Below are 27,696 nucleotides of genomic sequence, written 5' to 3'. Positions count from 1 at the left end.
TTAATGTGTGATTAAATGAGATTAATTGGAATAATTAAATAATTAAATAAAAAATGTAATCTTTGACAGCCCTAATATGTATATAATGTTAAAGAGTGGGTGTAAACGCATATGTAAATTGGTCTTCAATCTTTCCTCAAGAATACGTTTAAGCTTTAGGACTGGATGGTCTAAGAACAAAATTGGTCTTTTTCTCAAGTTTCACCATTATTGCATTAACCTGGTTTTACCACATGACTAGATTGAGTTTTGTCTCATTGAGAAATAATTCTTGCACATCTTCAACAGACTCTTAGTTTAAATTGTTTCAACAGCACAAACAAGAGAAGCATTTTTCCGCCACATAATTCATCTCTCATCATCTCAGTTCATGGCCATGATGTCTGTCACTCCGTCTGTCCGCCTTTGACATCCTGCCAGACAGCTTGGCAAAAAACCCCATCAGCTTCCTGGCCCTCAACAAGTGATAATATCAGCAGATGGTGCAATATAAGACGTCTTTCATTTTCTCACCGAGCAATGTAAATCCGCCACGCTGTGTGAAGAGGCTTTTTCAACAGACAAATTAACGCGAATGATAAGACTTGGTGAAGCAGAAATTCATACGGTGCATTTGGTATTCGTGGGATCTTCTCTCCGTAGAGAACAACAATCTCATTATTTGCTAATTGCTGCTTAAAAAGCGCACAGTTTGCATTTGAATGGGAGCACATTTGCGATTGCACGACCTGGGAGCGTTCAACAAGTTTCATTTATTTTTCACAAAGCACCACCTGAAATATTAATTAGACGCAAACAATTACCCCTCACCAGAGCGGTTATTAGGAGATTACATCTCAATAGAGTCGAATCCGTGCATATTACTGCAACATGTGTTTATACAAACTCACAGTTGTGATAAGGTAGAAATTCAGCGGTGATACTTTAATTAAGTGCTCGCAAGACAACACAGAGATCAGAAATTAATTCAATTTGAACCGCTTGACGTACAACTTTGTTTCGTAGATAATCATGACCCTGTCTGTGAAATCCAGGCTAAAGTCTTATAATCTAATGATGAGATTAAGAGCATCAAGGTTGGATTTCACATCCCAGTCAATCACAAAAAAATGACTTCAGCTGGGTTTTCACAGGCAGGGTCACATTTTTATTGAATTTAGTCTTTTAGATTTAGTCCCACTAAAATTATCACCATAAAAATGATTAGCAACTGCGATGATGTCATTGTAATATTTGCATACAACGTTTTAACTCAAGAGGCGTTTCTACAGTGAGCGTGACAATACAATACAATACATGCTGTCTTGCAAGTGCTATCATTTACAAAAGGAATCGCAAATGTAGGTGCAATAACAAAGTGCAAGCGTGCAATTTTCTGTGCTGCAGGTTTCTGTAGGGTGTTTTACATAGACATAACATATAGCAATTGAATCCTGTAGACAGTGTAAAGCTGTAGGGGAAGTGGATGTGAATATGTAAGGTGCTGATCTTGCTAAAGTTACTCCAGATGAGGTCATGAATGGGTTAGCAATAGTTCACTCATGACCGCCCGCTAATACATAACCAGCATTAACCTCATACGACAACTGAAGTCAGATTATTGTAACTGTTTGAATCATATAACTTTAAATTAATAATAATAACAATGATGATGATAATTAATAATTAATAACATGTGCTTGGGTTGCAATTTAAAGTAACATAATATTAATAATAATAATAATAATAATAATAATAGTTATAATAATAAGAAGAAGTGATGATGATGATTAATTATTATTATTATTATTATTATTATTATTATTATTATTATTATTATTATTATTATTATTATTATTATTTATAATGTATGCATTATAATTTATAATAATACATAATAATAGTTAATAAATACAATTAGCTTGAGTTGCAATTTAAAGAAGCATAATAATAATAATATTACTAATATGACTAATAATAATAATATAAATAATAATAATAATAATAGTAATAATAATAATAATAATAATAATAATAAATTATTATTATTATTATTATTATTATTATTATTATTATTATTATTATTACTATTATTATTATTATTATTATTATTATTATTATTATTGAATTATAATGTATAATAAATAATAATAGTTAAAATCTGCTTGGGTTGTAATTAAAATAAGCATTTCTAAAAAATAACTTTGAGAAATATGCTTTTACTGTATTAATGTTTCAGTATTATATAATTTAAACTTGATTATTTACACAACAGTCAGAAGATTACTGGGTGCCTAACATCAAAAACATTACAGAAATTGTGTGGACAAGATGGGGAAAAGTGTTTTCTTAAGAAGTATTTATATGATTTAAAACGGCATAATTTCCTTAAAATGGTAATTTTAGTATTTGATTAAATATTTAGACATATGTAATGGGGATGTGAATGTTAGAAATGACCTAGTAGGCAAACACAAGAGCTAAAGAAGAAAAAATATATATTACAGATCTTTAAAATGTCCTTGCCTCTTCCAGCATGAAATAGTTTTCATAGATACGCCAATTTTCCCCTACTAAACAACATAAATAATTTATGAATATAAAATGTGGGTATATGTTTACTTTCGTAAATTATGATCTTTGTTCAATCTATGAAATGTTTGTTTATTGCATGACTGCGTTTGAAGATTTGTGATCAAAAATAGATGATATCAAATAGATCTGCTTAACTGAAAGTGAATGATTTATATGTTTGTATAACGCCAGCTGTGAAAACATTCAAACCAACCAAACATTCACCCATTTCCTGATTTTCAGATATTTTCCTGAAGTTGTGAAAGACGGTCTTACAAACCAGCTCAATAATCCAGAGGTGGACGTGGACATCACGAGACCGGACACGTTTATCCGTCAGCAGATCATGACCCTCAGAGTAATGACCAACAAGTTACGAAACGCTTACAACGGGAAAGATGTTTACTTTCAAGATTCAAGTAAGAAAACTTAATGAGAAAACTTTATATCAAGCTCAATACATTTTTACATAAATGTTTACAATCAGTAGCGTGTCCACTCTCGTCCATAGCAATGCCCAATAAGTTTTTCAAATGCAAACAATTCTGAATTCAAAATACTTTAATAAGCCAGCAATGCATTACCTTTAGATTATTTTGGTTAGGTTTGGTAAATGCTCGATATATTACAAAAGAGTGTGTTTACAAATGTAATATATTTTCAAAAATTACTTTTCAAACTGCACACCTACAAAGGGGCGGAAAGTCTCTGGTAAATGTACATGGGATTTTTTTAAATATTCCAAATTGGAAACTTAACGGAAATGTAAGGTAGTTTACGGAAATGTATGGGGATTATTTGGAAATTTAGAGAAATGTATATAAACTACATCATATACAAACATAATTAAGACCATTGTTTGGTCATAAGCAGACATGCATGCAAGATAATATATTTTTTTAATTCCCATACATTCTTGTTAATTCCCATGGAAAGTTTCCACCCTTGAAGATTACTCGAATTTTGCATCCCTAATTGTAACAAAGATATATTAGTATTTATGATGAAGCCATTTACACTATTGACAATTATTTTATTTTTTATTACTTTTTATTTGCAAGGCAGACCTACTTCTGCGCCATCTTATAATGCATAGATAAAAATAGGTTCAATTGCACAGTTAAAAATAAGCCAAACTCACATCCACATTTACACACTTTATATGATGCAAACGCTCTCCAGAGTTTGCGATTCCCCCTAAGGAGGTCATCACGTCCCTCAGACGACACCTCGCCTCAGCTGCTGATTTCATTAATCATACTGGGATGTCCAAAAGCGTCACACGCTGTCTAGACCCTCTGGTTGGGAAATAAGATCTCACGTCTGTCAGAAACAGAGCACCAGAACGTTTAGCGGGCCTGACAGCAATAGGAAACTAAATTATAATTATTAAGGGTTGTGTCCGATATAAAAATTGGGGGTCCAGTGAAATTTTTTTCCTTAAAGTGCATTTATTAAAGTAAACACATTGTCCAAACCAGGTGAGATATGATAAGGTTTCATCCTCAAATATCGTTTATCTTCTTACTAAAAGCAAAATTTGGTGTAAATGACAAAACCACAATATTTAATGTGCAGTGATATAGCATGGTTTAATAAAACTACAGTATGTCCTGCACAGAAAGGTCGTGTTATAGTCACAAAAATTTTATTCATGTCAATGGAACGGAATTCAGCTTTTTTCGTGCATTGAGCATGAATGTCTTTTTCGTGTCACGCAAACAAATTTCTATAAATATTTTTTCGTGTCCGTGGCGCGACTTTCTTTTTCGTAGTATTTTATGTATTGTTTTCTTATTGTTTTTTCCTATTTTCCAACATTGTCGCTTGGGGCTGGGGTTAGAATCACTTTCTGTTGCATTTTTAGACATCCTAACCCAAACCCCGACTCCAAGCGAGAATAGTTTTAAAAGCGGAAGAAAAAGATGTAGAAACCAATACATAAAAGTACTTCCCAAACCCCAAATCTAACCCCAACCCCAAGGGACAATGATTTGAAAATAGGAGAAATAGTTAGAAAGCTATACATAAATCGACATGAAGAGGAGAGTTGTGCCACGGACATGGAAAACTATTTGTAGAAGTTTGTGCGAGTTAAACGAAAAAGTAATTCATGCTCAAGGCATGATGAAAGCTGAATTTCGATTATATTTATTTACTGCACTTATTTTAATTTTATTTTTAAATCCTGCCTGGGGTAAAGGGCTATGTTATATATATATATATAGTAAAATGTCAATAAAGAAATGTTCTACAAAAAAGCTGAATTTCGTGCCATGGAAAAAATTTATAAATTTTTTGTGACTATAACACGACTTTCCGTGAGATCATGTTGGTCCTGCAGTATGTTGCAATTTATTCATTTTTTTCCGTGTTTGTTTGTTGTTTTTCATATTATAGCACACATGCTGTAAAACCGTTGACTTATAATTGTGTTACTTTATGTGAAAAATTCAACTTCATATGCATTTAAAATTTCGTAATAATCTTGCACATTTTTAGGCTTTCAGTTAAGCTGACATTATTAAGTTTTGCAGATGTTTTGATGTTGACATTGTATTCCTGTCTAGTTTAACTGTAGTGCTTTGCATTGGCAGCACCAAAGGTCATAGGTTTAATTCACAGAGAGCACACATACTTATAAAAAGTATAGTTGCTTTAAATAAAAGCATCTGTGAAATGCATGAATGTGAATGTAAAGTTTGCATTCTACTGAACCTACAACGTTGATCTTACTGTCATGTATTTGTTGACATCAGGTGATGAGGAGAGCGGTTCGGGCAGCGGTAGCGGCTTCACGACAGTATCTGAGGTGGTGCACACGGAGCCTCCGATGGTGGAAGCCGACATCAGCGAACCGCAGCCTGCGGCGGACGCGTCTGGTCAGCAAAAGCCTCGTCTGCAGTTTTTAGTCGGTGTAATCGCACTGGTATCACTGTTACTGCAGTGGAGATAATGGCAGGAGGAGGCAACAGCCAAACAGACTTTAAAGACAAACGCAGCGTCGTTCTTGACACGCTGTTAGCCTTTGCCTCAATGGACTGGATGTTTTCCAAAAAAAGCCCACGATAAAACGGAGAACAAGCTCGCTAGCTGAACGTACGGAGAGTTCATATTTGCATCCTGCTTGTTCCAAAGAATGCTTGGTGCAATCAAAAATCTGCTTCTATTTTGGCCAACGTTTCGAAATGAAGTTAAAGGTGATGTGTGTAATTTTTTTTTCTGATGTTTAAATACTTTCTCCTCTCCCTGCTTAATATGCAGAGACGACATTCGTAGATTTGAAGCGCTCGGTGCTTTCCAAACTTTGCTCTGTTCGTTTGAGCAGCCCACCAGCCAAAGCATCATTGACTCGACCAATGGCGTGAATTTGGGGCGGGACTATCTGTTTGCCCGACCAATGGCAGATTGCGGGGTTCTTGATAGCGGTTAATATTTTTCGCTAGTGATGCCGAAATTACACGCTTCACCTTTAAAAGAAAAACAAACTTTTAGGACAATAGGTGGTTGCCGCACAGATGGGACCACTTTCCATGTTTGTTTGGGAAAAGAGAGAATAATGAAAATATATTTTTCCTTTTATACTGCATAAATGAGTCAAACTAAAAGCGCTCTGGTGTTTTTTTTATGTTCTCCCATTTTATTAATCCAATAAAGAAATCAAGATATAAACTAAAAAATTAGCAACAACAAAAAAATCTAAACGAAACTTGTTTATGTACCACTGTGAGAATGCATGGGGAGGTCATGAGTACAGGTTTTTAACTGTGATTTTCACACAATTATAAGTTTTTTTAAGTTAAAGTAAAGTACTGTTAATCGTAAAACGATTGAATGTTTAAAGAGTCTGGTGAATTTCCCCCGAGGGCTGCGCCTGCTTAACTCAAATTAAATGATCCATATCTTAATATATAAAGGTTTTAGTTAAAAGCGTTTTCTTACAGAGAAAGATTTATTTATATTTCTAATATAATTATATATTTTGCCTTTACCAGTTAGCAACTTTTATTCAAAACTGCTTCTAACAGATTTGCTCCTGCTAAAGATTATTTATCCCCTGTTCAATGCAAGCATAATAATAATATTATTATTATTAAAATGAAACAATTATATAAGATTTTGATTTGGTTTCTAGGCCTGAATTCGGCAGTATTGGAAGTTTTGAATGGGCTTGCATCTGAATTAACCGTGTTAAGTGTTCAAACAGACCCTTTTGTTTTTATGCACATTTATATATTCATCATTTATATATTCATAATCATATATTTACAACCCTCATTTACAATATTTTCTTAATTTCATTTCGTTCTACTGTATGTAGCTCACTGTGTTAGCGTTTCACTTTTACCAATGCATTTTATTATGAATCATTGGGCCTTATTCGTGAGACACAAGCGTAAGAAATGTCTTTGTAAACTGTAATGCAAATTTGACACAATTCTTTGGCAAAATCTTGATCATAAAGACGTAAAACTTCCCGTTTTGATGCATTTTATGTTTGTTTGTTTTTTACATCGCTTATATAAATTTTTTTTACGAACTATTTGCACAGTATACACTGTCAGGAAAACATGGTCCTTAGCTGTCACTGGGGGGGAAACTCTTTCAAAAAGCACACCTTTGCACCAAACGTGTACCTCGAAGGTACATATTGGTACCAAATGTATACATGTCTGTACTTAACTCATTCCCCGCTAGCCATTTGTTGAAAAGTTGCAGGCCAGTTTTACAAAATCTTTTTTACTTCCAGAAAAGTTTTCGTCTAAAAATATATAAACATACAAATATATCAAATGAAAAAACAGACCCAACAAACAAAACGGGAAAAAAACTTTCATCCTATTTATATTTTTTTCTCTGCTTATAAACTCTTAAATTTAGGTATTTTTCTTTAAAAATATTTTTTTTTAGCAAAAAGATGAAATATTTTGTTAAGGAATTTTGTTAGAGATCTACTGAGCCCCTAAGGTGACATTGGAGTAAAAACAATCTAAAGTTTAGTTTCGTGTGCTCACGTGAAACTTTCATGTGCTCACGCGAAACCTTTATGTGCAAATTTTTTTTAAAGGTTTATTTTCGGGAAACTTTTGCGTGTGCACATGAAACTTTTGCGTGCCCACATGAAACTTTTGCTTTCAGGTGGGCACGCGATAGTTTCACGTGCGCGCACGATAGTTTCCTGTGCGTACGCAAACGTTTCTAACTAAACTTTAAAAAAAATTCTGCACATGAAGAAATTTAAATAAAGTTTAATTTCACATGTGCACGCGATAGTTTCATGTACACGCGCGAAAGTTTCACGTGCGCACGCAAAACTAAACTTTATTTAATTTTCATTCAAAATTCTCAATTTAGTTTCACGTGTGCGCGCAAAACTTTCATGTGCGCACGCGAAACTAAACTTTATTACATTTTTTCTCCATGTCCCATTAGGGGCTCCGTAGAGATCAGATTCAGAAAGATTATCAAAACATACATAACTTTTTGGCTTCAGTTTTTTCATAAATTGGGTAAGTTTTTACAGATGGTTACAGATTAACATAAAAATTCTTTCTCTTTATTGACGAGATAACTCGTCAATGGCGGGGAAAGAGTTAATATTAAGACATTTTTAAAGGGTTTCTGCCCCAGTGACACCTTGGTACCATTTGTTGAGGATTTATTTCTGACAGTGCAGTTTTGCTTGCGGTTCATGAGGCTCATCGAGTCAGGGAGTTAATATGAATGTCACAAGGGCACTTTCGATATTCTGTTCGTTCTGTAGTTATGAATGTTCCCAGTTCGGTAAAGTTCAGATCAAATTTGTACAGGCGACGTTTTCACGTTTGACGACTCAGACCTCCCGTTACGAATGCTGGCATGTTTTAAATTACCTCTTGTTTGTAGAGCGCCATGCATTTACTCTTACAGAGCTCTTCACATTCAGACCTGACTTTTAAAACGGTGAAATGCAAAGATAATGCTCTCATTTCATTGTGAAGGTTGGATTTAGAGAGCATTCGTGAGGTAGATGAGTGTAAACGTGTTTGAAAATGAAAGGCCGTGTGCTTCGGTGAATCTGCCGTTGAAAGCTCCTTGAAGAGTTTGTGCTTTGTGCTCGTACCCGAGTACCTTTGTCTTTCCTGAGAGGCTCAGAAATAGCACAGTGTTTTTGGAAAAGAGGAAACTGGAGGTTGTGTTTTAATACAAAATTGGCCATAAATACGTAAATCAGACCTTATTTTGAACAATTCACGAGTGCACTCCGGTCTAAAGAAATCAGAGCTCATCCAACAACATGGCAACTTTATTTCAAGCCAAAAACATCACAAAAGGTTGTGTTAGTGCAAAAACTTTTTCGTTTTTTTACTTTCCATTGGCCTGGTTGCTCGTGTAAGAATGTTGATGTGTTTATAAAGAGCATGTCATATGTAAGATGGTTTCTACTTATGGTGTGAATGTATGGCTTACTTTAATCATTTCAAAAGATGTCACCATGTTTCCTTGAGGATGAAAATGACTGAGATATGTCCTTGAGAAAAAGGACCGGGTTTTTTAATGAGGTTTAATATCAAAGTAACCCTGCGTGTTTTCATTTCCACATTGCACTTTGCGATTGAGTTCCACATCAAGATTCGTTCTCGTTCTGAGTGACAAACAAAGTTTACATGAAAACAAGTACAAGCCATGTCAAATACATGTTTGAAACGCTTTGAGATGATGTGTGGTTTGAAAGTGGTTGTTCCTACTGAAGCACGCTGCTCTCAGCTACTGTAGGTGAGGTGCGACATTTTAATATACATGCCTTACAGTTTTTCCTTTCTTTTTTAAGAGAAAAAAATAACTAAATGGATTGCATATTTGGATTTTGTTACTCTCTCTTATATACCGACAAGTAATGAAGAAGGTGCAAATAAACATTTTATATGAAAAACTTATTGTTATATGTGATTTTGTATGCACACACATTACCTTTCATAACATAATTGCTTGCAATTTTCAAATTAAAATGTTTAATGCTCAGTTCAGCTATACTGGTGATGTTAAAGTCGATAATAGAACAATTATTTTTCCCAGCATGCATCATTTTATCAACATTCACACAGTAATGTGAATGAAAACAGAGTTTTATTAGAAAGTTGATGCTGTTATATTTGGTTGTGAAGAGGGAAAGAAAATCAATCGAGACTTTAGTTTATAATTGCAGGGATACAATTTGATTTTTATGGTGTTTGACTGAATAAAACTGCAGCTTTAAAAATAAATACCCCACAGTATATCTTGTTTTAAAATATCTGTGAAATGATTTTGACTTTAATTCAGAGTAACCATTACACCTAAACTTAAAATTACACTAACCTTTGTCCAAAAGACAGGCATTTGTGTTTATTCTGCATGCATTTATGAGATATAGGAAATGAAACAAAGATATAATGTATAAAACTGAGAGTTCAGCGAGCGTTAAATGACTAAAATATCATTTATTAGACTGAAATCCCTTACATACATTTGTTAGGTAATTTAATCGCCAGTAGTTCCAAAAAGTACACTAAGATTACAGATAACTCATTTTGAAATATTAAAAAAAGGCTACAGAAGTTTGTAAACTAATCTGCAGTATTGTACAAAAGAGTTTTGCTTTTATTAAATATTTTGCACAGTTTTTTTCTTTCCACCTATGAACTTTTTTGTCAGAATGACAATCAAATAATATTTTCATAACAATTAAACTTTGTATAAAACAATACATCAGAGCAGTGTAGTGGGCAGCGCTCCGACATTTCCCACTTGCGGCAACCCGAGTTTAATTTCCGGCTCATGGTCCTTTGCCTATCCGATACCCCTCTCTCCTCCCTTTCCTTTTCTTTCCTTTGTCCTCTCCTTACTCACTGTCAAAATAAATGCAAAAATGGCCAAAAAAAAAACACTGTTTTGCAGTAATGAGTGTCTACATAATAGGTAACAAGATGAATGGGGATTATAAACAAAATGAAAAGATCAAACATCAGGCTGAATTTCAGAAATAGAAGACAATATACAGTGGTCACAATGTGAAATATCTTCTGTTATCATGTACAAAATATAATCATGAAACGAAAGTAGTGATTTTAAGGGGTAGGAGAAAGTAAATGAAAAAATAAATAATAAAGCACACAGAAGCCAAAAAACTACATTACTTCAACCCTTAAAGGGATAGTTCACCCAAAAATAAAAATTCTGTCATAATTTTCTCATCCTCATGTTGTTCTAAACCTGTATGAATTTATTTATTTCTAATAAACACAAATATATTTTCATAAATGATGGTAAGCACACAGCTGATTGAAACCATTGACTTCCATAGTAGAAATAACAAATACGATGGAATTCAATAGGTGTGCTTACCATCATTTATCACAATACTTCCATAATATTTGTTTTTTCTACTATAGAAGTCAATCAGCTGTGTGCTAACCATCATTTATCAAAATATCTTTTGTATTCATGGGAAAAAAAGAAATTCATACAGATTTAGAACAACATAAGGATGAAAAAATAATAACAGAATTTTCATTTTTGAGTAAACTAAACTATCCCTTTAATCATAAACAGTGCTAGTGCATAATTTCAGAAATACTTGCAGTACTTGCATTAAAATAATACAATTTGTCCCATAAAACCAAATATTCCCATACTTCCAGGTGAAAGAAATGCAAGAAATTTTAATTAAAAAAAAAACATGTTTGTACTTGGTAAATATTTCAGAACATGACACACATGACCCTTGTCACTAGTATTACAGCATGATCTTACAAAAATGTATATTGTACATATTTTATGAGTTACGATTATCGTAAAAAAACACAGCCAAGTCTCACGAAATTTTGTTATATAGTCACATATTTTTTTAAATCTTTTTTTCGTGTGATTATCACGTATTGGTTACTCAACTGTTTTGTCCTATTTTCTTACCATTGTTGCTTTAGTTAGGGTTAGATTTACATAAAATGACATCCCTACCCAAACCCAACTCTAACCCTAACGCCAGGCGACATATAAAAAAAATCTGAAAAAATTGTATGAACATGAAAACAGGAAATCGTTATGCGATCACGGAAATTCGTGATAATATCACGAAAAAAGAATAACAAAAATATGTGACTATATCACGAAACCTTGTGAGACTGGGTAGAAAAAACACTAATGAAACCCCAATGTCACAGGGGCAAAAGAAAATAGTAAAAAAATAAAAACATATGAATGTGGTCATACTAGTATGAATTAGCCCCCTCATGCCATGAGATTGTGTTGAGTATTTTTAATGTAATTGCTTTTCCTACCAAACCAATATTAAAGTCTGTCATGTGCTGTCCTTAACCTAAACAAATGATCTAATTTTCAACATAATGGTGATCATCTAAACCCACCAACTCAGATTGAGCAATGTTTATTTAGCACCACAAAAATCAAACACACAAAGCATAGTCCCAACTCAGATTAGGCAAAATAATTGAACAAAGTGAAACTGTGAGTTTTTTATTTTATTATATTAAATATTGCATATGTGTATTAAATACATTGGGAATGTGCTGGTCTTTATGCATGCAGGAGTCATCTACAGGACACACAGATTGCTTAGAATATGGTCGACACATGGCAGCTCATAGTGCAGGATAATTTTATCTCAACCTTTAAAGCCTTTGGATAGTAGGCGTGTACGTTTAAGTGTTATGCCTTAAAATTTTGCCTAGATAAGCAGCTCACTAAGTTTTGAAAATAGAGCCGCTATCTACAGTGAGCCAATTTCCCACATGATGGCAAATAAAAAAAAACTAGACCTGATATAAATTGCCTACAGAATGGCATGCATTATGCAAGATGCAATAACTATGACTTAATCAGGAGTTACAGATACTTGGCAACCCTTTAGAGGAACTGCACAGAATCGTCTGAGGGTTGCCAGAGCATTGCTCTGTATAATCTGCTTTCCCAGAACCATTTTCATGCTATGACATTTGTGGCATGCCAACACAGCAGCTTTTCCTTAAAAATAAAACACCATTCCAGATCATGTTTGACTTTATTTAAGACACAGTGGGCGGTAAAAGGGTGAAATATTAAGGATATTCAGGTCAGAAAGTACAAAGTAAAACATCTCTTCATATGTAGACTAATTGGGAATGCCCTTTGACTCAAAACTAATAACACAAGGGTTTTAGAGACAGCTGGAATTCCCATGGAAATACACCAACGTCTAATACAATTAAATCCGAGTTTTCAATTTTCCATTCCCATTAGAGTTATTAAACTAAATGGGATTTTGATTCCATATGCAGGCTAATGAATTTCAAAAATAAGTCAGGGAGGAGAATTTAAACGTATCCTTTTCCCCATCGGAAATTTGCTCCATATAAACGTGTCCTTGTTTTATATTAGACACAAAACAGAGGTCTTAAAGAGATTAGAAAGCACCTGCATGTTCAGACAGACTCAGAAAATATATCGGACCCAGATGTCCCAGGTATTATAATATTTAAATAGCTCCAAACAGTGATTTACATCAAAAGAGATGGTACTTTACAACATAAGGACCATGCAAGGATTTTGCATTTTTTTTGTATTTGATAATGATTAGATTTTAAATAGGTAACAGCCAATTTGTTAATTTTTGCATGCTTGTTGCATGGTTGGGTCAAAAATGAGGGTAAATTCAGCCGAAAATTGGTTTGTCCATAGTTTACATTTCCATTTATGGATTTAGCAGACACTTCTATCCAAAGTGCATTATTTTATCAGCATGCATGTGTGTTAGCAATGACTTTTAGCACTGCTAATGCTATGCACTACCACTGAGCTAAACAGGATAATTTATTTATTATTTAAAGGGGACATGTCGCAATAATTTTTTAAGATGTCAAATAAATCTTTGGTGTCCCCGAAGTACGTATGTGAAGTTTTAGCTCAAAATACCATATAGATTATTTATTATAGCATGTTAAAATTGCTAAAAATAAAAATGTTGGGCGTGTCCTTTAAAATGCAAATGAGCTGATTAAATGCAAACACTGATCACAATGATGGTGGTTTGTTGCAATTGAAACTCAATTGTGCTGTGAATTATTTTCTCTTTCTCTCTGCAATAAATAGCAGTGCAATGGTTGGATAGTGCAGATTAAGGGGCGGTTTTATTATAATAAGATCTCCTTATGACATCATAAGGAGAGCCAAATTTCAATTACCTAATTTTTCAGGTGCTTGCAGAATGGTTTACCAAAACTAAATTACGTTGATCTTTTTCACATTTTCTAGGTTGATAGAAGCACTGGGGACCCAATTATAGCACTTAAGTCAGATTTTCATGCCATGGCCCCTTTAAAATTTGGTAACTGAGATGATAATTTTTATATAAAAATAAATATGGCATAAAAAAACATTTTAAATATTAAACTTAAAAAGCACTTTCTGCATTGAGCTTTGCAGTATCTCCCCTCCGGCTTTAAATCTTACTTGTTCTGTTTGAGTATTGAAATGACAAACAATAAATATCCTATATATTAATAACAGACATCTGTGTACGTTTTTGCATCATTCTGAACAAACTTCCCCTTCATTCATAGATATTCTTCAGGCCGGAAGAAGGAAATAGTGTTTTTAAGAGAAACTTTATAAGGTATCAGAAAATAATCGCTATTCTTTCAGTATGCAGACACACGCTGGATGTTATTATCCTGGTATGGCAGCTCGGTGGGATATTACACAGTTGTGTTCAAGTTTCTAAAGCAGAAATGAATCTGGCTGTATTATCAGTATTCAGTGCGCACAATATAAGTTACGAATATGAGAAAGTTTAGCTTTTGAATAGCACAAAGTTATCATCATCCTCTGAATATGAATGAATGCTGAATATGTATGCCGGCGCTGAGAGTTTAAGGATAGTGGCTCTCAAAAGCATCACACAGTAACATATCTTAATGAACCGTTTCTAAAGCATCTGTGAAGTAAGAGTTCACTTTAAAAAAAAAATGCATATTTACTCACCCTTAATGGTGTCATTTTTAAACCAATGTGACTTTATTCTGGGCAAGGTTTATGAGAACCTGTGTGCTTTTAATGCAAAAATGCGAATGGACACTGATGAGGTCCAGAAATGAGAAAAACAAAAGCACAACATATGATTTACAGGCAAATAATAGATATAACAAATAATGCATGAGGTTCAATTCATCCCTTGCATATTAAACCTTTTTTCTATTCTGTTTCTATGTATCTGAGATATCATGCTGTAAAGTTTGGAAAGGGCTTTTGGGTGAGCTCTTCCTTTAACAGAAACCTTATATTTTTATATTTGCTGGTTCTCTGACATTATTCGCCTCGCTGTCACATGACAAACACAACAGTGTTTCTTTCACCTGTATGAAACATGTTTAACACGGTTCACAGTCCGGCCTCTCGAGTTCCTCTCACATCGGTGACTGAATGCCTTTCATTATTCTACTTCTGTTCCCATGACAGACTCACAGTGTATCCCAAAACCTCAGTGTCTACCCCCTGCCCACCCCATCAGGACAAAAGAGAAAATCATAAAGCCTTTCAGTTTTAGCTGGATGAGAGATGACTGAAATGTCAATACAGGCAAAAGAAGAAAAAATCCCAATGGAGACCTGCTACACTGAATTCAAATGCAAAACTGTCATCTGTCAATGAAAGAAGATTTAAAATGATTTACAGGCCATAAATATTCCTTTATGAAAATGTGTTCATTTTCATTATTTTTAAGTAATTTTTTTCATTTATAAAATAATATTTATATATTTAATTATGACAATAAAATTAAGCTAAATTGTGGCACTTCTTTATAGTCATTTCAATATAAAAAGTGTTACCTGTATTTACACCATATGTTGTTGTTGTTGTTGTTGTTATTATTATTATTAATCACAATAAAATAATAAAATAACACTAATACTATTAATTATAAAATGAATAATAATAATCATAATAACAATAAAATAATAAATAATAAATTCTACTATTACTACTACTACTACTACTACTACTACTACTACTACTAATAATAATAATAATAATAATAATAATAATATCAACAATAATATAATAATATAATATACTCATAATAATCATAATAACAATAAAATAATACTAATAATAAATACTACTACTACTACTACTACTGCTACTGCTAATAATAATAATAATAATAATAATAATAATAATAATAATAATAATAATAATAATAATAATAATAATAATAATAATAATAATAATAACATTAATAATATCAACAATAATATAATATACTCATAATAATAAATCACAATAAAACAATACTAATAATAAATACTACTACTACTACTACTACTACTACCACCACCACCACCACCACCACTAATAATAATAATAATAATGATGATAATAAATACACATTTTAATCGCAGTTATTTTTGCACCGCGGAACATTTCTCATTGGATGAGTTTCGGCGGACCGATTATACTGGAGCACCAACTAGCGTTCATGACTTCAGACAACAACAAACCACAGTGAACATGAACGAAGAAGCTGATGAGATCGCTTTGGTTGGTCCCGTGGATGGGAATTTTTTTTATAAAAAACGAACGGATGGAAGCGTCGATAAGAGCATGGTTGTGTGTAAGCTATGCAACAAGGAATTCACATATCACCGCAGCACATCAAGCCTCAAGTATCATCTCAATGCAAAACATATAGCAGCTAGCGCGGACGTTAGCCCGACTCCGAGTACAACGACTTGGTTGAACAAAAATAAACAATATTTTGTTGCTTAAGCTTATGTATTCAGTCATTATTCATGGTATACTAAAAATCCATGTGAAAAAATAACTTCTCAATGTTCACAGGTCAAATATTTATATGTGATTAAAATGTGATTAATTTTGATTAATTAATTAGAAAGCCTCTAATTAATTAGATTATTTTTTTTAATCGAGTCCCGGCCCTACTCATAATAATAAATCACAATAAAACAATACTAATAATAAATACTACTACCACCACCACCACCACCACCACCACCACTACTACTACTACTACTACTACTACTACTAATAATAATAATAATAATAATAATAATAATAATAATAATAATAATAATAATAATAATAAATCATAATAAAATCATTAAATAATACTAATACTTTGAATAACACTACTACCACCACCACCACCACTACTACTACTACTACAACTACTACTAATAATAATGATAGTAATAGTAATAGTAATAATAGTAATAGTAATAATAATAATAATAATAATAATAATAATAATAATAATAATAGTAATAATAATAATAATAATAATAATAATAATAATATCAACAATCATATAATAATATAATATACTCATAATAATCAATCGCAATAAAACAATACTAATAATAAATACTACTACTACTACTAGTATGACTACTACTACTACTACTACTACTACTACTACTACTACTACTACCACTACTACTACTACTACCACTACTACTACTACTACCACTACTACTACTACTACTACCACTACTACTACTACTACTACTACTACCACTACTACTGATACTTATAATACTACTACTGATAATAATAATAATAATAATAATAATAATAATAATAATAATAATAATAATAATAATAATAATAATAATAATAATAATATCAACAATCATATAATAATAATAATATCAACAATCATATAATATACTCATAATAATCAATCACAATAATAATAATAATAATAATAATAATAATAATAATAATAATAATAATAATAATATCAACAATCATATAATAATAATAATATCAACAATCATATAATATACTCATAATAATCAATCACAATAAAACAATACTAATAATAAATACTACTACTACTACTACTACTACTACTACTACTACTACTACTACTACCACCTACTACTACTACTACCACCTACTACTACCACTACCACCTACTACTACCACTACCACTACTACTACCACTACTACTACTACTACCACTACTACTACTACTACTACTACTACTACTACTACTACTACTACTACTACTACTACTACTACTGATAATAATAATAATAATAATAATAAGAATATATTCATAATAATCATAAAAAATCATAAAATAATACTAATACTATTAAAAATACTACTACAACTACCACTAACACTACTACTACTACTACTAATAATAATAATATAATAACACTATAATAATATAATATATTAATAATAATCATAATATCAATAAAACAATACTAATAATTAATAATACTAATAATAAATACTACCACTAACTACTACTGATAATAATAATAATAATAATAATAATAATAATAATAATAATAATAATAATAATAATAATAATAATAATAATAATAATAATGACATTACTTCAGAGGCAGAGTACCTTTAGTGTAAAACTAAAGTCTATTCAGATACTGTATATCTCCAGAAATGCCATAGGACAAAAGAGGTCAAGTCTTTAACATGGTGCATAAAACAACACCAGTCAATAAAAAGCAACAGTATGAGAACGGTGCTCTGCTAAATATAGTGTGCCCTTTTGAAAGCACTGCTTCACCGATCGCTCAGCCCGAGAAGCAGCAATTAACATCTAGCCTGACCATAGTGCAGCTACTTTACCTTAGGCTTACTATACTACAACTCTTACTTTTGAAGAACATAAGAATCCATTTGAAAGATATACAGAGGGCCTTTCAGTCCTTCTGTTAGTTGAATAACGAATAATCATAATGCATTTTTATATTTAAGTGTAGCTACCATGCCAAAAGTCTGAATTTTATTTATTCCCACTTTTATTATCAATTTAGCAAACAGTTACTATTTGTTTTTATTTACAAAATAGGAAATATTAAGGTTCTGTTCAACAGATTATGAATTATGATATTTCTGTATGATTTGAGTTATTGGATATTGACAAGCAGTTCAACACCTCTGAACCTTTAGGCAAATTTAATAGTAACAGTGCGTGTAAAATATGTGTCTCAATATGATTTGTGTCTCTTATTTGCTACCCATTCTCATAAATACATATAAATAGCCCACTGTTAAAAAGTGTATACATATACATATGCCAAAGACCAATTTTGTGTGCATATGATACGTCAGTCCTTCCCGTTCACTTAACCCTTGTGCATTGTTCGTGTTGTTAGTGGCCAAAAAGGCCACAAAATTAAATGGCTGTAAAAATGTATCAAATGAATATTTTTTTATGCATTTTGAACTAAAAATGCATCAAAGCCAATGTTTATAGTAATCTGTGACATGCCAAAGACTGAAAAGAGTAAAAATTCATTCCACAATCACTTTTTATATTGAAAATTAGTCATTTTGTGTCCCCCCCCAAATCAGTGACACCTACTTATGAACTTGGCAATTAAAGAGTTACAATCATGGATTTTTTGTAAACATTTGGTGATCAGTACTAAAGTTGATTAACAGATTTATGCAAAAAAGTGAAAAAGTCATATAATCTCGTGAAATAATCTCATACATTTTTACAGCAGTTTAATTTAATGGTCTTTTTTGGCCACTAACAAATCGAAAGGGTAGTAAATATGCCAATGGTATTAAAAATTTCAAAGCATTTTCTTAAAATATGTGTAAATATAAAATTTGTCACCAAAAATCATTCCATTTGCTGAAACGCAGAGAAAGCTGTGGCCAAATTAAGACCAAAAATGGCCCCAACAACACATGGCCAATAACATGCATCTTTTCTTGTAATTTTATGTATTTTTTTCTGTTTTTTTTTTTTGTTTTAAACCATTTCGTTTGGGATTTGGGTTTGGATGTCTGAAATGTAACCAAATTGTTCTGTCCCAAGCGACAATACATGTACAAAATACATAAAATGACACAAAAAATGTGTGCGTATTCATATGCATGCAAAATTGGACTTTGGTGTATGTATATGCATGACTTTTCAACAGCGTGCCATTATACTCAATTCATGAGAATGGGTATAAATAAATAAAGCTACAGTATACCAACTTGCCATAGGTTGTGCCATATACTGTATGCCAGTTCTCCTGACACCTGCCCCTCCAAATAAAAAAAGAAATAACTGAAACTCTGTCATTCATATAATGAACATGACTGCTGTTTTATTCTTTAGCACGGTTATGACAATTATTCAGGGCTAAAGCACATTGCTTGACTAATTGTCAACTCCGTTGGGTAATTTATTTGCGTTTGCAGAAACAGAATAGACGTTTCATGCCGAGCAAATGTCAAAAGATCTTCATAGCACGTCTCCAGTGAACGTGAATAATTAGACGAGCTCTTGTAGAAATTTAATTGAGAAAGGAAAACACTGGTTTAATTTTAATTCCTATTTTTCATGCCGTGTTGTTATGTCACACATGAATCTGTGTATTCCCTTTGCATATAATTACAAAAGTTGAAATTGTTCATGTTTAATGAAAAGATGACTTTGAGAAAGAAAATAGATTTGGTTTTGGTCACATTGCATTTTGGTGGTGATGTTAAAGTTGCTTTCTATGAAGGTTGTATATTTTTGTCCTGGAGAATTCCCACTTAGAGAAGCAGTTTGTATTGATTTTTCAGCCATCAACGATTCATATATATAGTGAGTAATTCAGTTTTACAATATTTCGACTCACACATATTATTTATATCTTATGAGAATCTCCTTACAACAATATCTGATGATTTCCATGTTATAGGCATCCATATTATTCATTATTATTACACGGCTTTCTCAAATGCTTGATTCTGATTGGTCACGACATTCCGAGGCTTGTTCTGTAACTACCCCTAAAACATGGTAACCTGGATGATGCTAATTATTTTGACAGGTACAGTTTAATATTACACAAAAATTAAATATAAATACGTCTAATTTATTTAAGCAATATCGCTCAAGTAGGAATGTGATATTTGAGCAAATAAAATATTTTAAATGAATAATTAAGGTTCATTACTTTACTTATGAGGTAAATAGCTGTGTAATAGACCAGGACAAGGATCTATTTAAGCAATATCGCTCGAGTAGGAGTGTGATATAGCTCTATATCATCACGGCTGTGATTAGGCCAGAGGCACGAGGCCGCAGGCCGAGTGCCGGAGGCAATCACAGCCGTGATGATATAGAGCTATATCACACGACTCCGAGAGCGATATTGCTTTTATACAACAGTTCGACGGCACACGTTTGAAAAACGAAAATTAGAAAACAACAACGGAGTTATTTTAAAAGCCTCTTTGTTTGAGAACTACTTCTTCCGCCACGGATTTGAGGGCGGCCAGAATGACAGGTAAAACTTTCGGCTGCTTTGAAGCTCATAACAACTCAATGGACGGAAAAGCCGTTTCTTTATATTACCGTTTCTTGGTCACAAAGTGTAGTTTTAAGATTAGTTCAGTCGAGAATGTATCTGTATTATATTTAAATCTGCAGTCGATTAGTAAAGATAGCGCCTGTTTGAACGTTTGCTTAGTGAGATTCGGTACAAATGAGAACCAAAGCATGAGCGGACATCAGTGTTCACTCGCCCCGCTGACCACCGCCCTCTCTGGGCTACATTTCTGAAAGGGATACCCTGGCTCTCCTGTTGGCCTTGTTTGTTTATGATCGTCAAAATGAGATCAAATCAGCAGTATTTGGTGTCATGATCAAACTATTACTTGTTTTTTAATTCATATTTAGTGTCTTTTGTGTTGTTATTGTTTTGGCGCGAGGTAAAAGTTAATAAAACTACATGTATAACGTTACTATTGCTTTCTCATTTATTCTTAACGTGATACGAGCACTCGATTATCATTATTAAACTTTGTTCTTGTCAGTACTATACAAAACGGTTTTTTATAAGTGTCAGAGAGATGTTTTTGCATGCTGCTTATAAATATACCAGTGGCGATATCTCATAACATGTTTTAATAGTCACGTCACGATAAAGTAAATGATCAATGTCCACATTTAAAAGCTGCGGGGCTTACCTGCAGTTCCACGGTGTTTTCGCGTTCTGATAAGAGATATAGCTCCAGAAAAAGTGTGTTTATATTCCTCTTTCCAAGTGTTAATCGTCCACACGATGTGACAAGACATTTCTCCCATTAACTGTAACGTAACATCCAAGAGCGCTGATCTTTGACGGAATAATACTTCTGATTGGGGATTCACAGACTGATTTATGAGCTAGTAAACTAATGAGACACACACACGGAGAGTGATTCACACAGCGCGTCTGTGTTTTTCCATTCAGAGATGAGCCTGCTTAGGACCTCCATTCACTAGGTGGCGGAATAATACGAAAGGTGAAGCGGTTACAGTGCCGATATCAGTACAATATCGTATAGCTCTTAGCCAATCAGATTCGAGAACCAGAAAGAACTGTTGTATAATAAATCTCATCTTTGGTTTAAATATAAGCTTGAAGTAAATTCTAATAGATTATTCTGTCAGATATCTTTTTGTTTTAGATTAATAATATGTTATAGTATTGTTCTTTGCTTATTTTTTTATCATTTTAAAGGCATGGTTATGCTGGTTAAAAATGTCTTCATTTCGTCATTCAGAAAAGTGTGATTGGAGGATGTGGAGATATCCTGGGATTGGTTTAAGCCGATCTTCCAGCTGGGACGTCAGAGTCCCGAAGGTCTCTGTCAATTCCTGAACTATCTTGGCTTTGACTCGTCTCAGTTTTTCAAGCACTCCCTTTAGTCTGTGCTTTTCTCTGGATTCTCTATAGTCGTATCTGACGTTATCATCGTTTGGGAGAGGCACATCAATCTCCTACCATTTCCCACTGCTTGTCTATGATCGCAATGTTAGGATGCTCCGCTATTTATCTGAAAGTCTCGTAGGATTTCAGATTTGTCATTTCCTGGAAAATTGATTGCAGTGTTGTTCTGACTGCCAATTGCATTCTGCTGTTTGAAGCTGGATTTTTCGGAAGTATTGCACATACAATGTTGGTTATTACTATGCTGCTGTATACACATACTGTAGTAAAACATTAGTGTGTTTCAATAGCCAAGTAAGGTATTAATGTATCTGTCATGTGAATAAATTAATTCAATTAATTATTTTTCGAATTGATAAATTGATTTTTTGCAATTAATCAATCAATCTAGCCATATGATAATGTAGATTTAAGCTTAAGAAGAACCAGATCAATGGTGGTTTCTACTGCTGGGGTTAAATTAAAGCTTTATGATTTATCATTCATCCTCACTGAAGCCTCAAACTGTTGACAGACAGAAATCTGTAAAACCTGATAAGTTAACTCATTTAAGATTTAAATGCACATACATATGAGTAAAGTGAACTTAAACAAAAAATAAAAAATAAAGCAATAAGCCTTAAGAAGCAGTAGGTTACCCCTTAAAAGCCCCTTAGCTGTTATAAAATGCACCGTAACCCCACTGCTTTGCGGGGCTTATTGCTTTTATAAAACGGTTACTTCCTAAGCATAACGTTATCAGGATTACATAAAATAAAACACAAATAAGTTGTAATTATATTAGTACAAATATTACTCTTCTGCCAAACAAAGTAATTCATCAGAATCAAGTGTGACTGAAACAGAGCGCAATTCTCAAGCAACACAGACACAGCAAAGACACAATGAAAATATGATTAAAGACTGTGGTGTTTATTTTTATAAATCAACATTCATCTAAAAAATACATTAACATTTATATCGTGCAACTGTTGAAGCGATGATCAAATATGCGTGGAAGCATGCTTAACTTTAACTCTGTCCCCATCAGCGGTTTTTTTTTTTTTGCCACCCAGTTTTAGTTTAATGGCTTCCAGAAAAATTATCTTCTTTAAATAAACATAAAATATATTAAATAAAAGAACAGACGCTCCGCTTTAAAAAAACCCTGTTTCATCCTACCTTTATTTGTTCCCTTATCACCTCTCAAATTTTCAGCTAAAAGCAGAGTTTATTCCATTTTTGTGAATAACTTTTGTAAGAGATCATATTCAGAGCCATGAACAGTACTACACTGTGTTTTTAGTGTTAAAGGAATAGTCTACTCATTTTCAATATTAAAATATGTTATTACCTTAACTAAGAATTGTTGATACATCCCTCTATCATCTGTGTGCGTGAACGTAAGCGCTGGAGCGCGCTGCGACGCTTCGATAGCATTTAGCTTAGCCCCATTCATTCAATGGTACCATTTAGAGATAAAGTTAAAGTGACCAAACACATCAACGTTTTTCCTATTTGAGACGAGTAGGTATACAAGCAAGTTTGGTGGTACAAAATAAAACGTAGCGCTTTTCTAAGCGGATTTAAAAGAGGAACTATATTTTATGGCGTAATAGCACTTTTGGGAGTACTTCGACTCGCCTGAAAAGTCCGTTCCCCTTCTCCCTCTCATAATGGGAGAGGGAGGGTGTTACTGCGCCGAGTCGAAGTACTCCCAAAAGTGCTATTACGCCATAAAATATAGTTCCTCTTTTAAAACCGCTTAGAAAAGCGCTACGTTTTATTTTGTACCACCAAACTTGCTTGTATACCTACTCGTCTTAAATTGGAAAAACGTTGATGTGTTTGGTCACTTCTAACTTTATCTCTAAATGGTACCATTGAATGAATGGGGCTAAGCTAAATGCTATCGAAGCGTCGCAGCGCGCTCCAGCGCTTACGTGCACGCACACAGATGATAGAGGGATGTATCAACAATTCTTAGTTAAGGTAATAACATATTTTAATATTGAAAATGAGTAGACTATTCCTTTAAGTGAATGCGTCAGTGTTTAAGTTGGGTAAGACCGGCAACTAGTGGATAATAGTGGAAATATGAATTTGAGGTAGAAACTCCTCAGGGAACGTTTTCTCTTTATTGACGAGATGACTCAACAATATTTTTTTACATTTATCTGGATATCAACATTAATTGTGCAAAAATATGATTAAAGACTGTGGTGTTTATTTTCATAAATCAGTACGCAGCAACAGTCAATTCAATTCAATTCAATTTTATTTATATAGCGCTTTTCACAATACTCAATTGTTTCAAAGCAGCTTTACATTAATAGAAGCAGTAAAAGCATAGAAAAACGACAGATAGCACAACATAATACACAATAGCATAAGCAGTCAAATTTGCTGCGGCTATGACGCGACATTATGAGCGAGCATATTACTAATGTAACGTCTAGAAGAAGAAGCTAAGTTAAGCCCAAGCAGGCTACTTATGTAATGCGGTCTGAACCGTGGGGTTACTGGGGTATTTTATCACGGCTTAGAACGCGTTTCAATCAATCAGAATAAAGAACCAGAACGGCCGTTTTATAAGTGCATATTAAGTACACTTAAATAAACAATTCATTGACACCTACTTAAATTGATGAATTTATGTAATCAACTTAAATTAATCGATTAAGTCGAGTTGATCTTTTTTCATTGTAAAGTACCTTTTTTTTGCTTACGTATACTTGTTTGATTTTTTTGGGTAAACATTTTTTTGATCGACAACCTGGGTCAGCTAATCTGTTTGTCTATATAATAGAAATAGGGCACACAAATTACAGTACATCCTTTTATGAAAAATGTGGAAGGCAGAGCACGAAATATGAAAAGATAAGTATGGACCTCAATCACGAGATGATAGATATAAAGTGGTGATTGAAGTTCTGGAGCAGAGAGAATATAATGTCTCAAAGAGCTAAAGGTCTTTCTATTAGGGTGGATGCAGACTCTTACATTTTTGGGGAGGACGGTGCATCATTGAATAGCAGTTTATTGGAAAATGTGTGCAGCACAAGCAGATCTGAGAGAACTGTGGGTAAATTGAAGCTCTTAGCTCGGCGGGGAGACGACAGCAGGAGAGCTCAATATTGATGGGCTGATTTTTCACTCTCACACCTCTGAGGAAACCAAACAGCTGGCGAGCTTTGAGCCAAAGGGACAAACTGAGACTACGGCACCGGTTCATAACTGACAAACAAAGAGAACGTTATTATAAAGGGTTTCTGATGTGAAGTCTTACATATGGAGCTCCAGGAGTTTTTATCTAAAGTGACATCAGAGAGTCTAATGAAAAGTTGGTCAAACCCAGACAGAAAAGTTTACGATAGTAGTGAACAATTTCCAATTAAAATATTTGAAATATCTCAGTTGTTTTTCTAGAAATGGAGAGCAAATTCGATTATTGCACTGCAAAAAAGCAGAGGCCTGGGGCTTCTTTATTATTATTATTAAACATGCATGGCAAAAATTCATGGCAACATTCACATTTATAAAAATGTTTTTTTGCAGTGATAAAGTGCTTAGCATACATCAGGGTCTGAATAGACGTATGCACTTTTGCATGTCTGATTGCTGCAGTTTTTTATAAACAGGTATGCCATTCTTGCGGCTCGAGAAGGATTTGAACATTTACAGGCGCTCTTTTATATGTCGATAACATTAATTGGGCATTGTTTAAAGGTGGAGATTCCAAACTGCTTAGGTGCGCACAAGTTCAAGATCATTTGCAATTTATAGATTTTACATCTTAAAGAAAGGGGTATGCACATTTTTTGTGCATATGTTCATATTATGAATCACATGTACGCATTTTTGTGAAATGATCATGGGATCAAATTTAGGATGGTTTCTACTCAATATTTTATAAATGAGGTCCAAAATGTAGCACTTCATTTACAATAGAGGTGGAGAAAAGTTACAAGTTCACAGACAGTTGAAGGATATACTGTAGTCACAGTTATGAGGTTTAGTCTTAAGCTCTTTTCAATGGTTTCCATTGGTTACATATTTGCATACCCACAGGAGACAAAAAAAGGATCGATAGTAATGATTTATAAAGAAAAGGATGAGATATGAAGATACAGGATTTCTGCCCAGCAGCAACTAAAACACTTTAGGTCTGATGGTCACAGCTGATACTGAACCATGTTTCTTAGTATCACCTTAACTCTTTCCCTGCTAGTGTTTAAAAAAGTTGCCAGCCAGCATGTTTCATCCTATCTTCATTTGTTCCTTTTTATCGCCTGTCAAATATGGGTAGGTTTCTTCAAAAATACAAAATTTTGAGCAAAAAGCCAAGATAATTGCATTTCTGTAAAGATTTTTGTTAAGAGATCAGATTTGAGAGCGATGATCTTCTTCTTCTTCCTTTATTTCTTAACGCCATTCCAGCATCTACGGCTATATTCATGGCGAGAACCAGGTAATCCATAGGTCCTGTCCCAAATGGCACACTCCGGAGTTGTGGTCCTCCTCAGAGTCCACACTTTGATGACATCACGTAGTCCAGACTTTAGGGACCCTTAATGCCCACATTATATGCCCCAGTCCACGTGGGTGCAACGGAGTCGTATTTTGGGACAGACTCGACCGTCACAACCGAAATAGGTAGAGAAGTTGCCCGTCAGTGTGAGCTCCTCCCTTCCGTCGTCTGATTGGTGTGATTGCTCTTTCGCAAGGACTTCTGGGTTGGTAAAGTGCGCCAGTGTGGGCTTCGCTGAAGACCGCATCAAGGGGGGAAAGGAGGCGCTGATGAGCACACTTCAAAGCGTAAAAATGACAGATGGGACACCCTACGGACTCGTGGACTAAGCGAGCACGTGCAATTTAGGACCACAAGACCGAAAGTCCACATGAAGTGCGCCATTTGGGACAGGGCCATACACAAGTTTTATTCAGACAAGATGATTCATACACAAGTGGGGGAGGGACAATTTGGCATCTCCAATTTGCCTAACTTGCGTGTTTTTGGCCTGTGGGAGGAAACCGGAGTACCTAGAGTAAACCCACACTGACACAGGGAGAACATGCAGAAACTACCTGCCCTAGCCAGGGCTCAAACTGGGGACTTTCTTGCTGTGAGGCAACAGTGCTACCCACTGAGCCGCTGTGCCGCCCGTGAGCGATGATCAAAACATACACAGTTTTTAATGCTTTTGGATCAGTGGATGCGTCAGTGTTTTACAAGTCAGGTAAGATCGCCTCCTAATGGATAATAGTGGAGATATGGATTGCCATAAAAACTCGTCAGTGGCAGGAAAGCTTTTTCTCTTAATTGACGAGATAACTCATCAATGGTGGGGAAAGAGTTAGGGATTAAAAGCCCAATTTATACTTCTACGTCTAGTGCACAATGTAGCCCATGTAGTCACGTACACGGACCTTCTTA

The 27,696-nt window shown here is 33.8% G+C and overlaps 1 protein-coding gene across 2 annotated transcripts in view; it reads left to right on the top strand.

The window, feature by feature from the left end:
- Positions 1–9,470, top strand: part of gpc6a (glypican 6a) — a 229,920-nt gene extending 220,450 nt beyond the window's left edge. For both annotated transcript variants that reach the window (XM_055206175.2, XM_073866254.1), the window contains 2 exons: positions 2,797–2,972; positions 5,313–9,470. In XM_055206175.2, the coding sequence (XP_055062150.2) occupies positions 2,797–2,972; positions 5,313–5,509 (373 nt within the window). In that variant the 3' untranslated portion in view covers positions 5,510–9,470. The remainder of the gene's footprint in view (positions 1–2,796; positions 2,973–5,312) is intronic.
- Positions 9,471–27,696: the final 18,226 nt, after the last annotated feature.

Source organism: Misgurnus anguillicaudatus, chromosome 3 (genome assembly GCF_027580225.2).
Source record: "Misgurnus anguillicaudatus chromosome 3, ASM2758022v2, whole genome shotgun sequence".
Taxonomy (NCBI): Eukaryota; Metazoa; Chordata; class Actinopteri; order Cypriniformes; family Cobitidae; genus Misgurnus; species Misgurnus anguillicaudatus.
The sequence above is the reverse complement of the archived record's forward strand: the minus strand, read 5'-3'. Positions and strand labels throughout refer to the sequence as shown.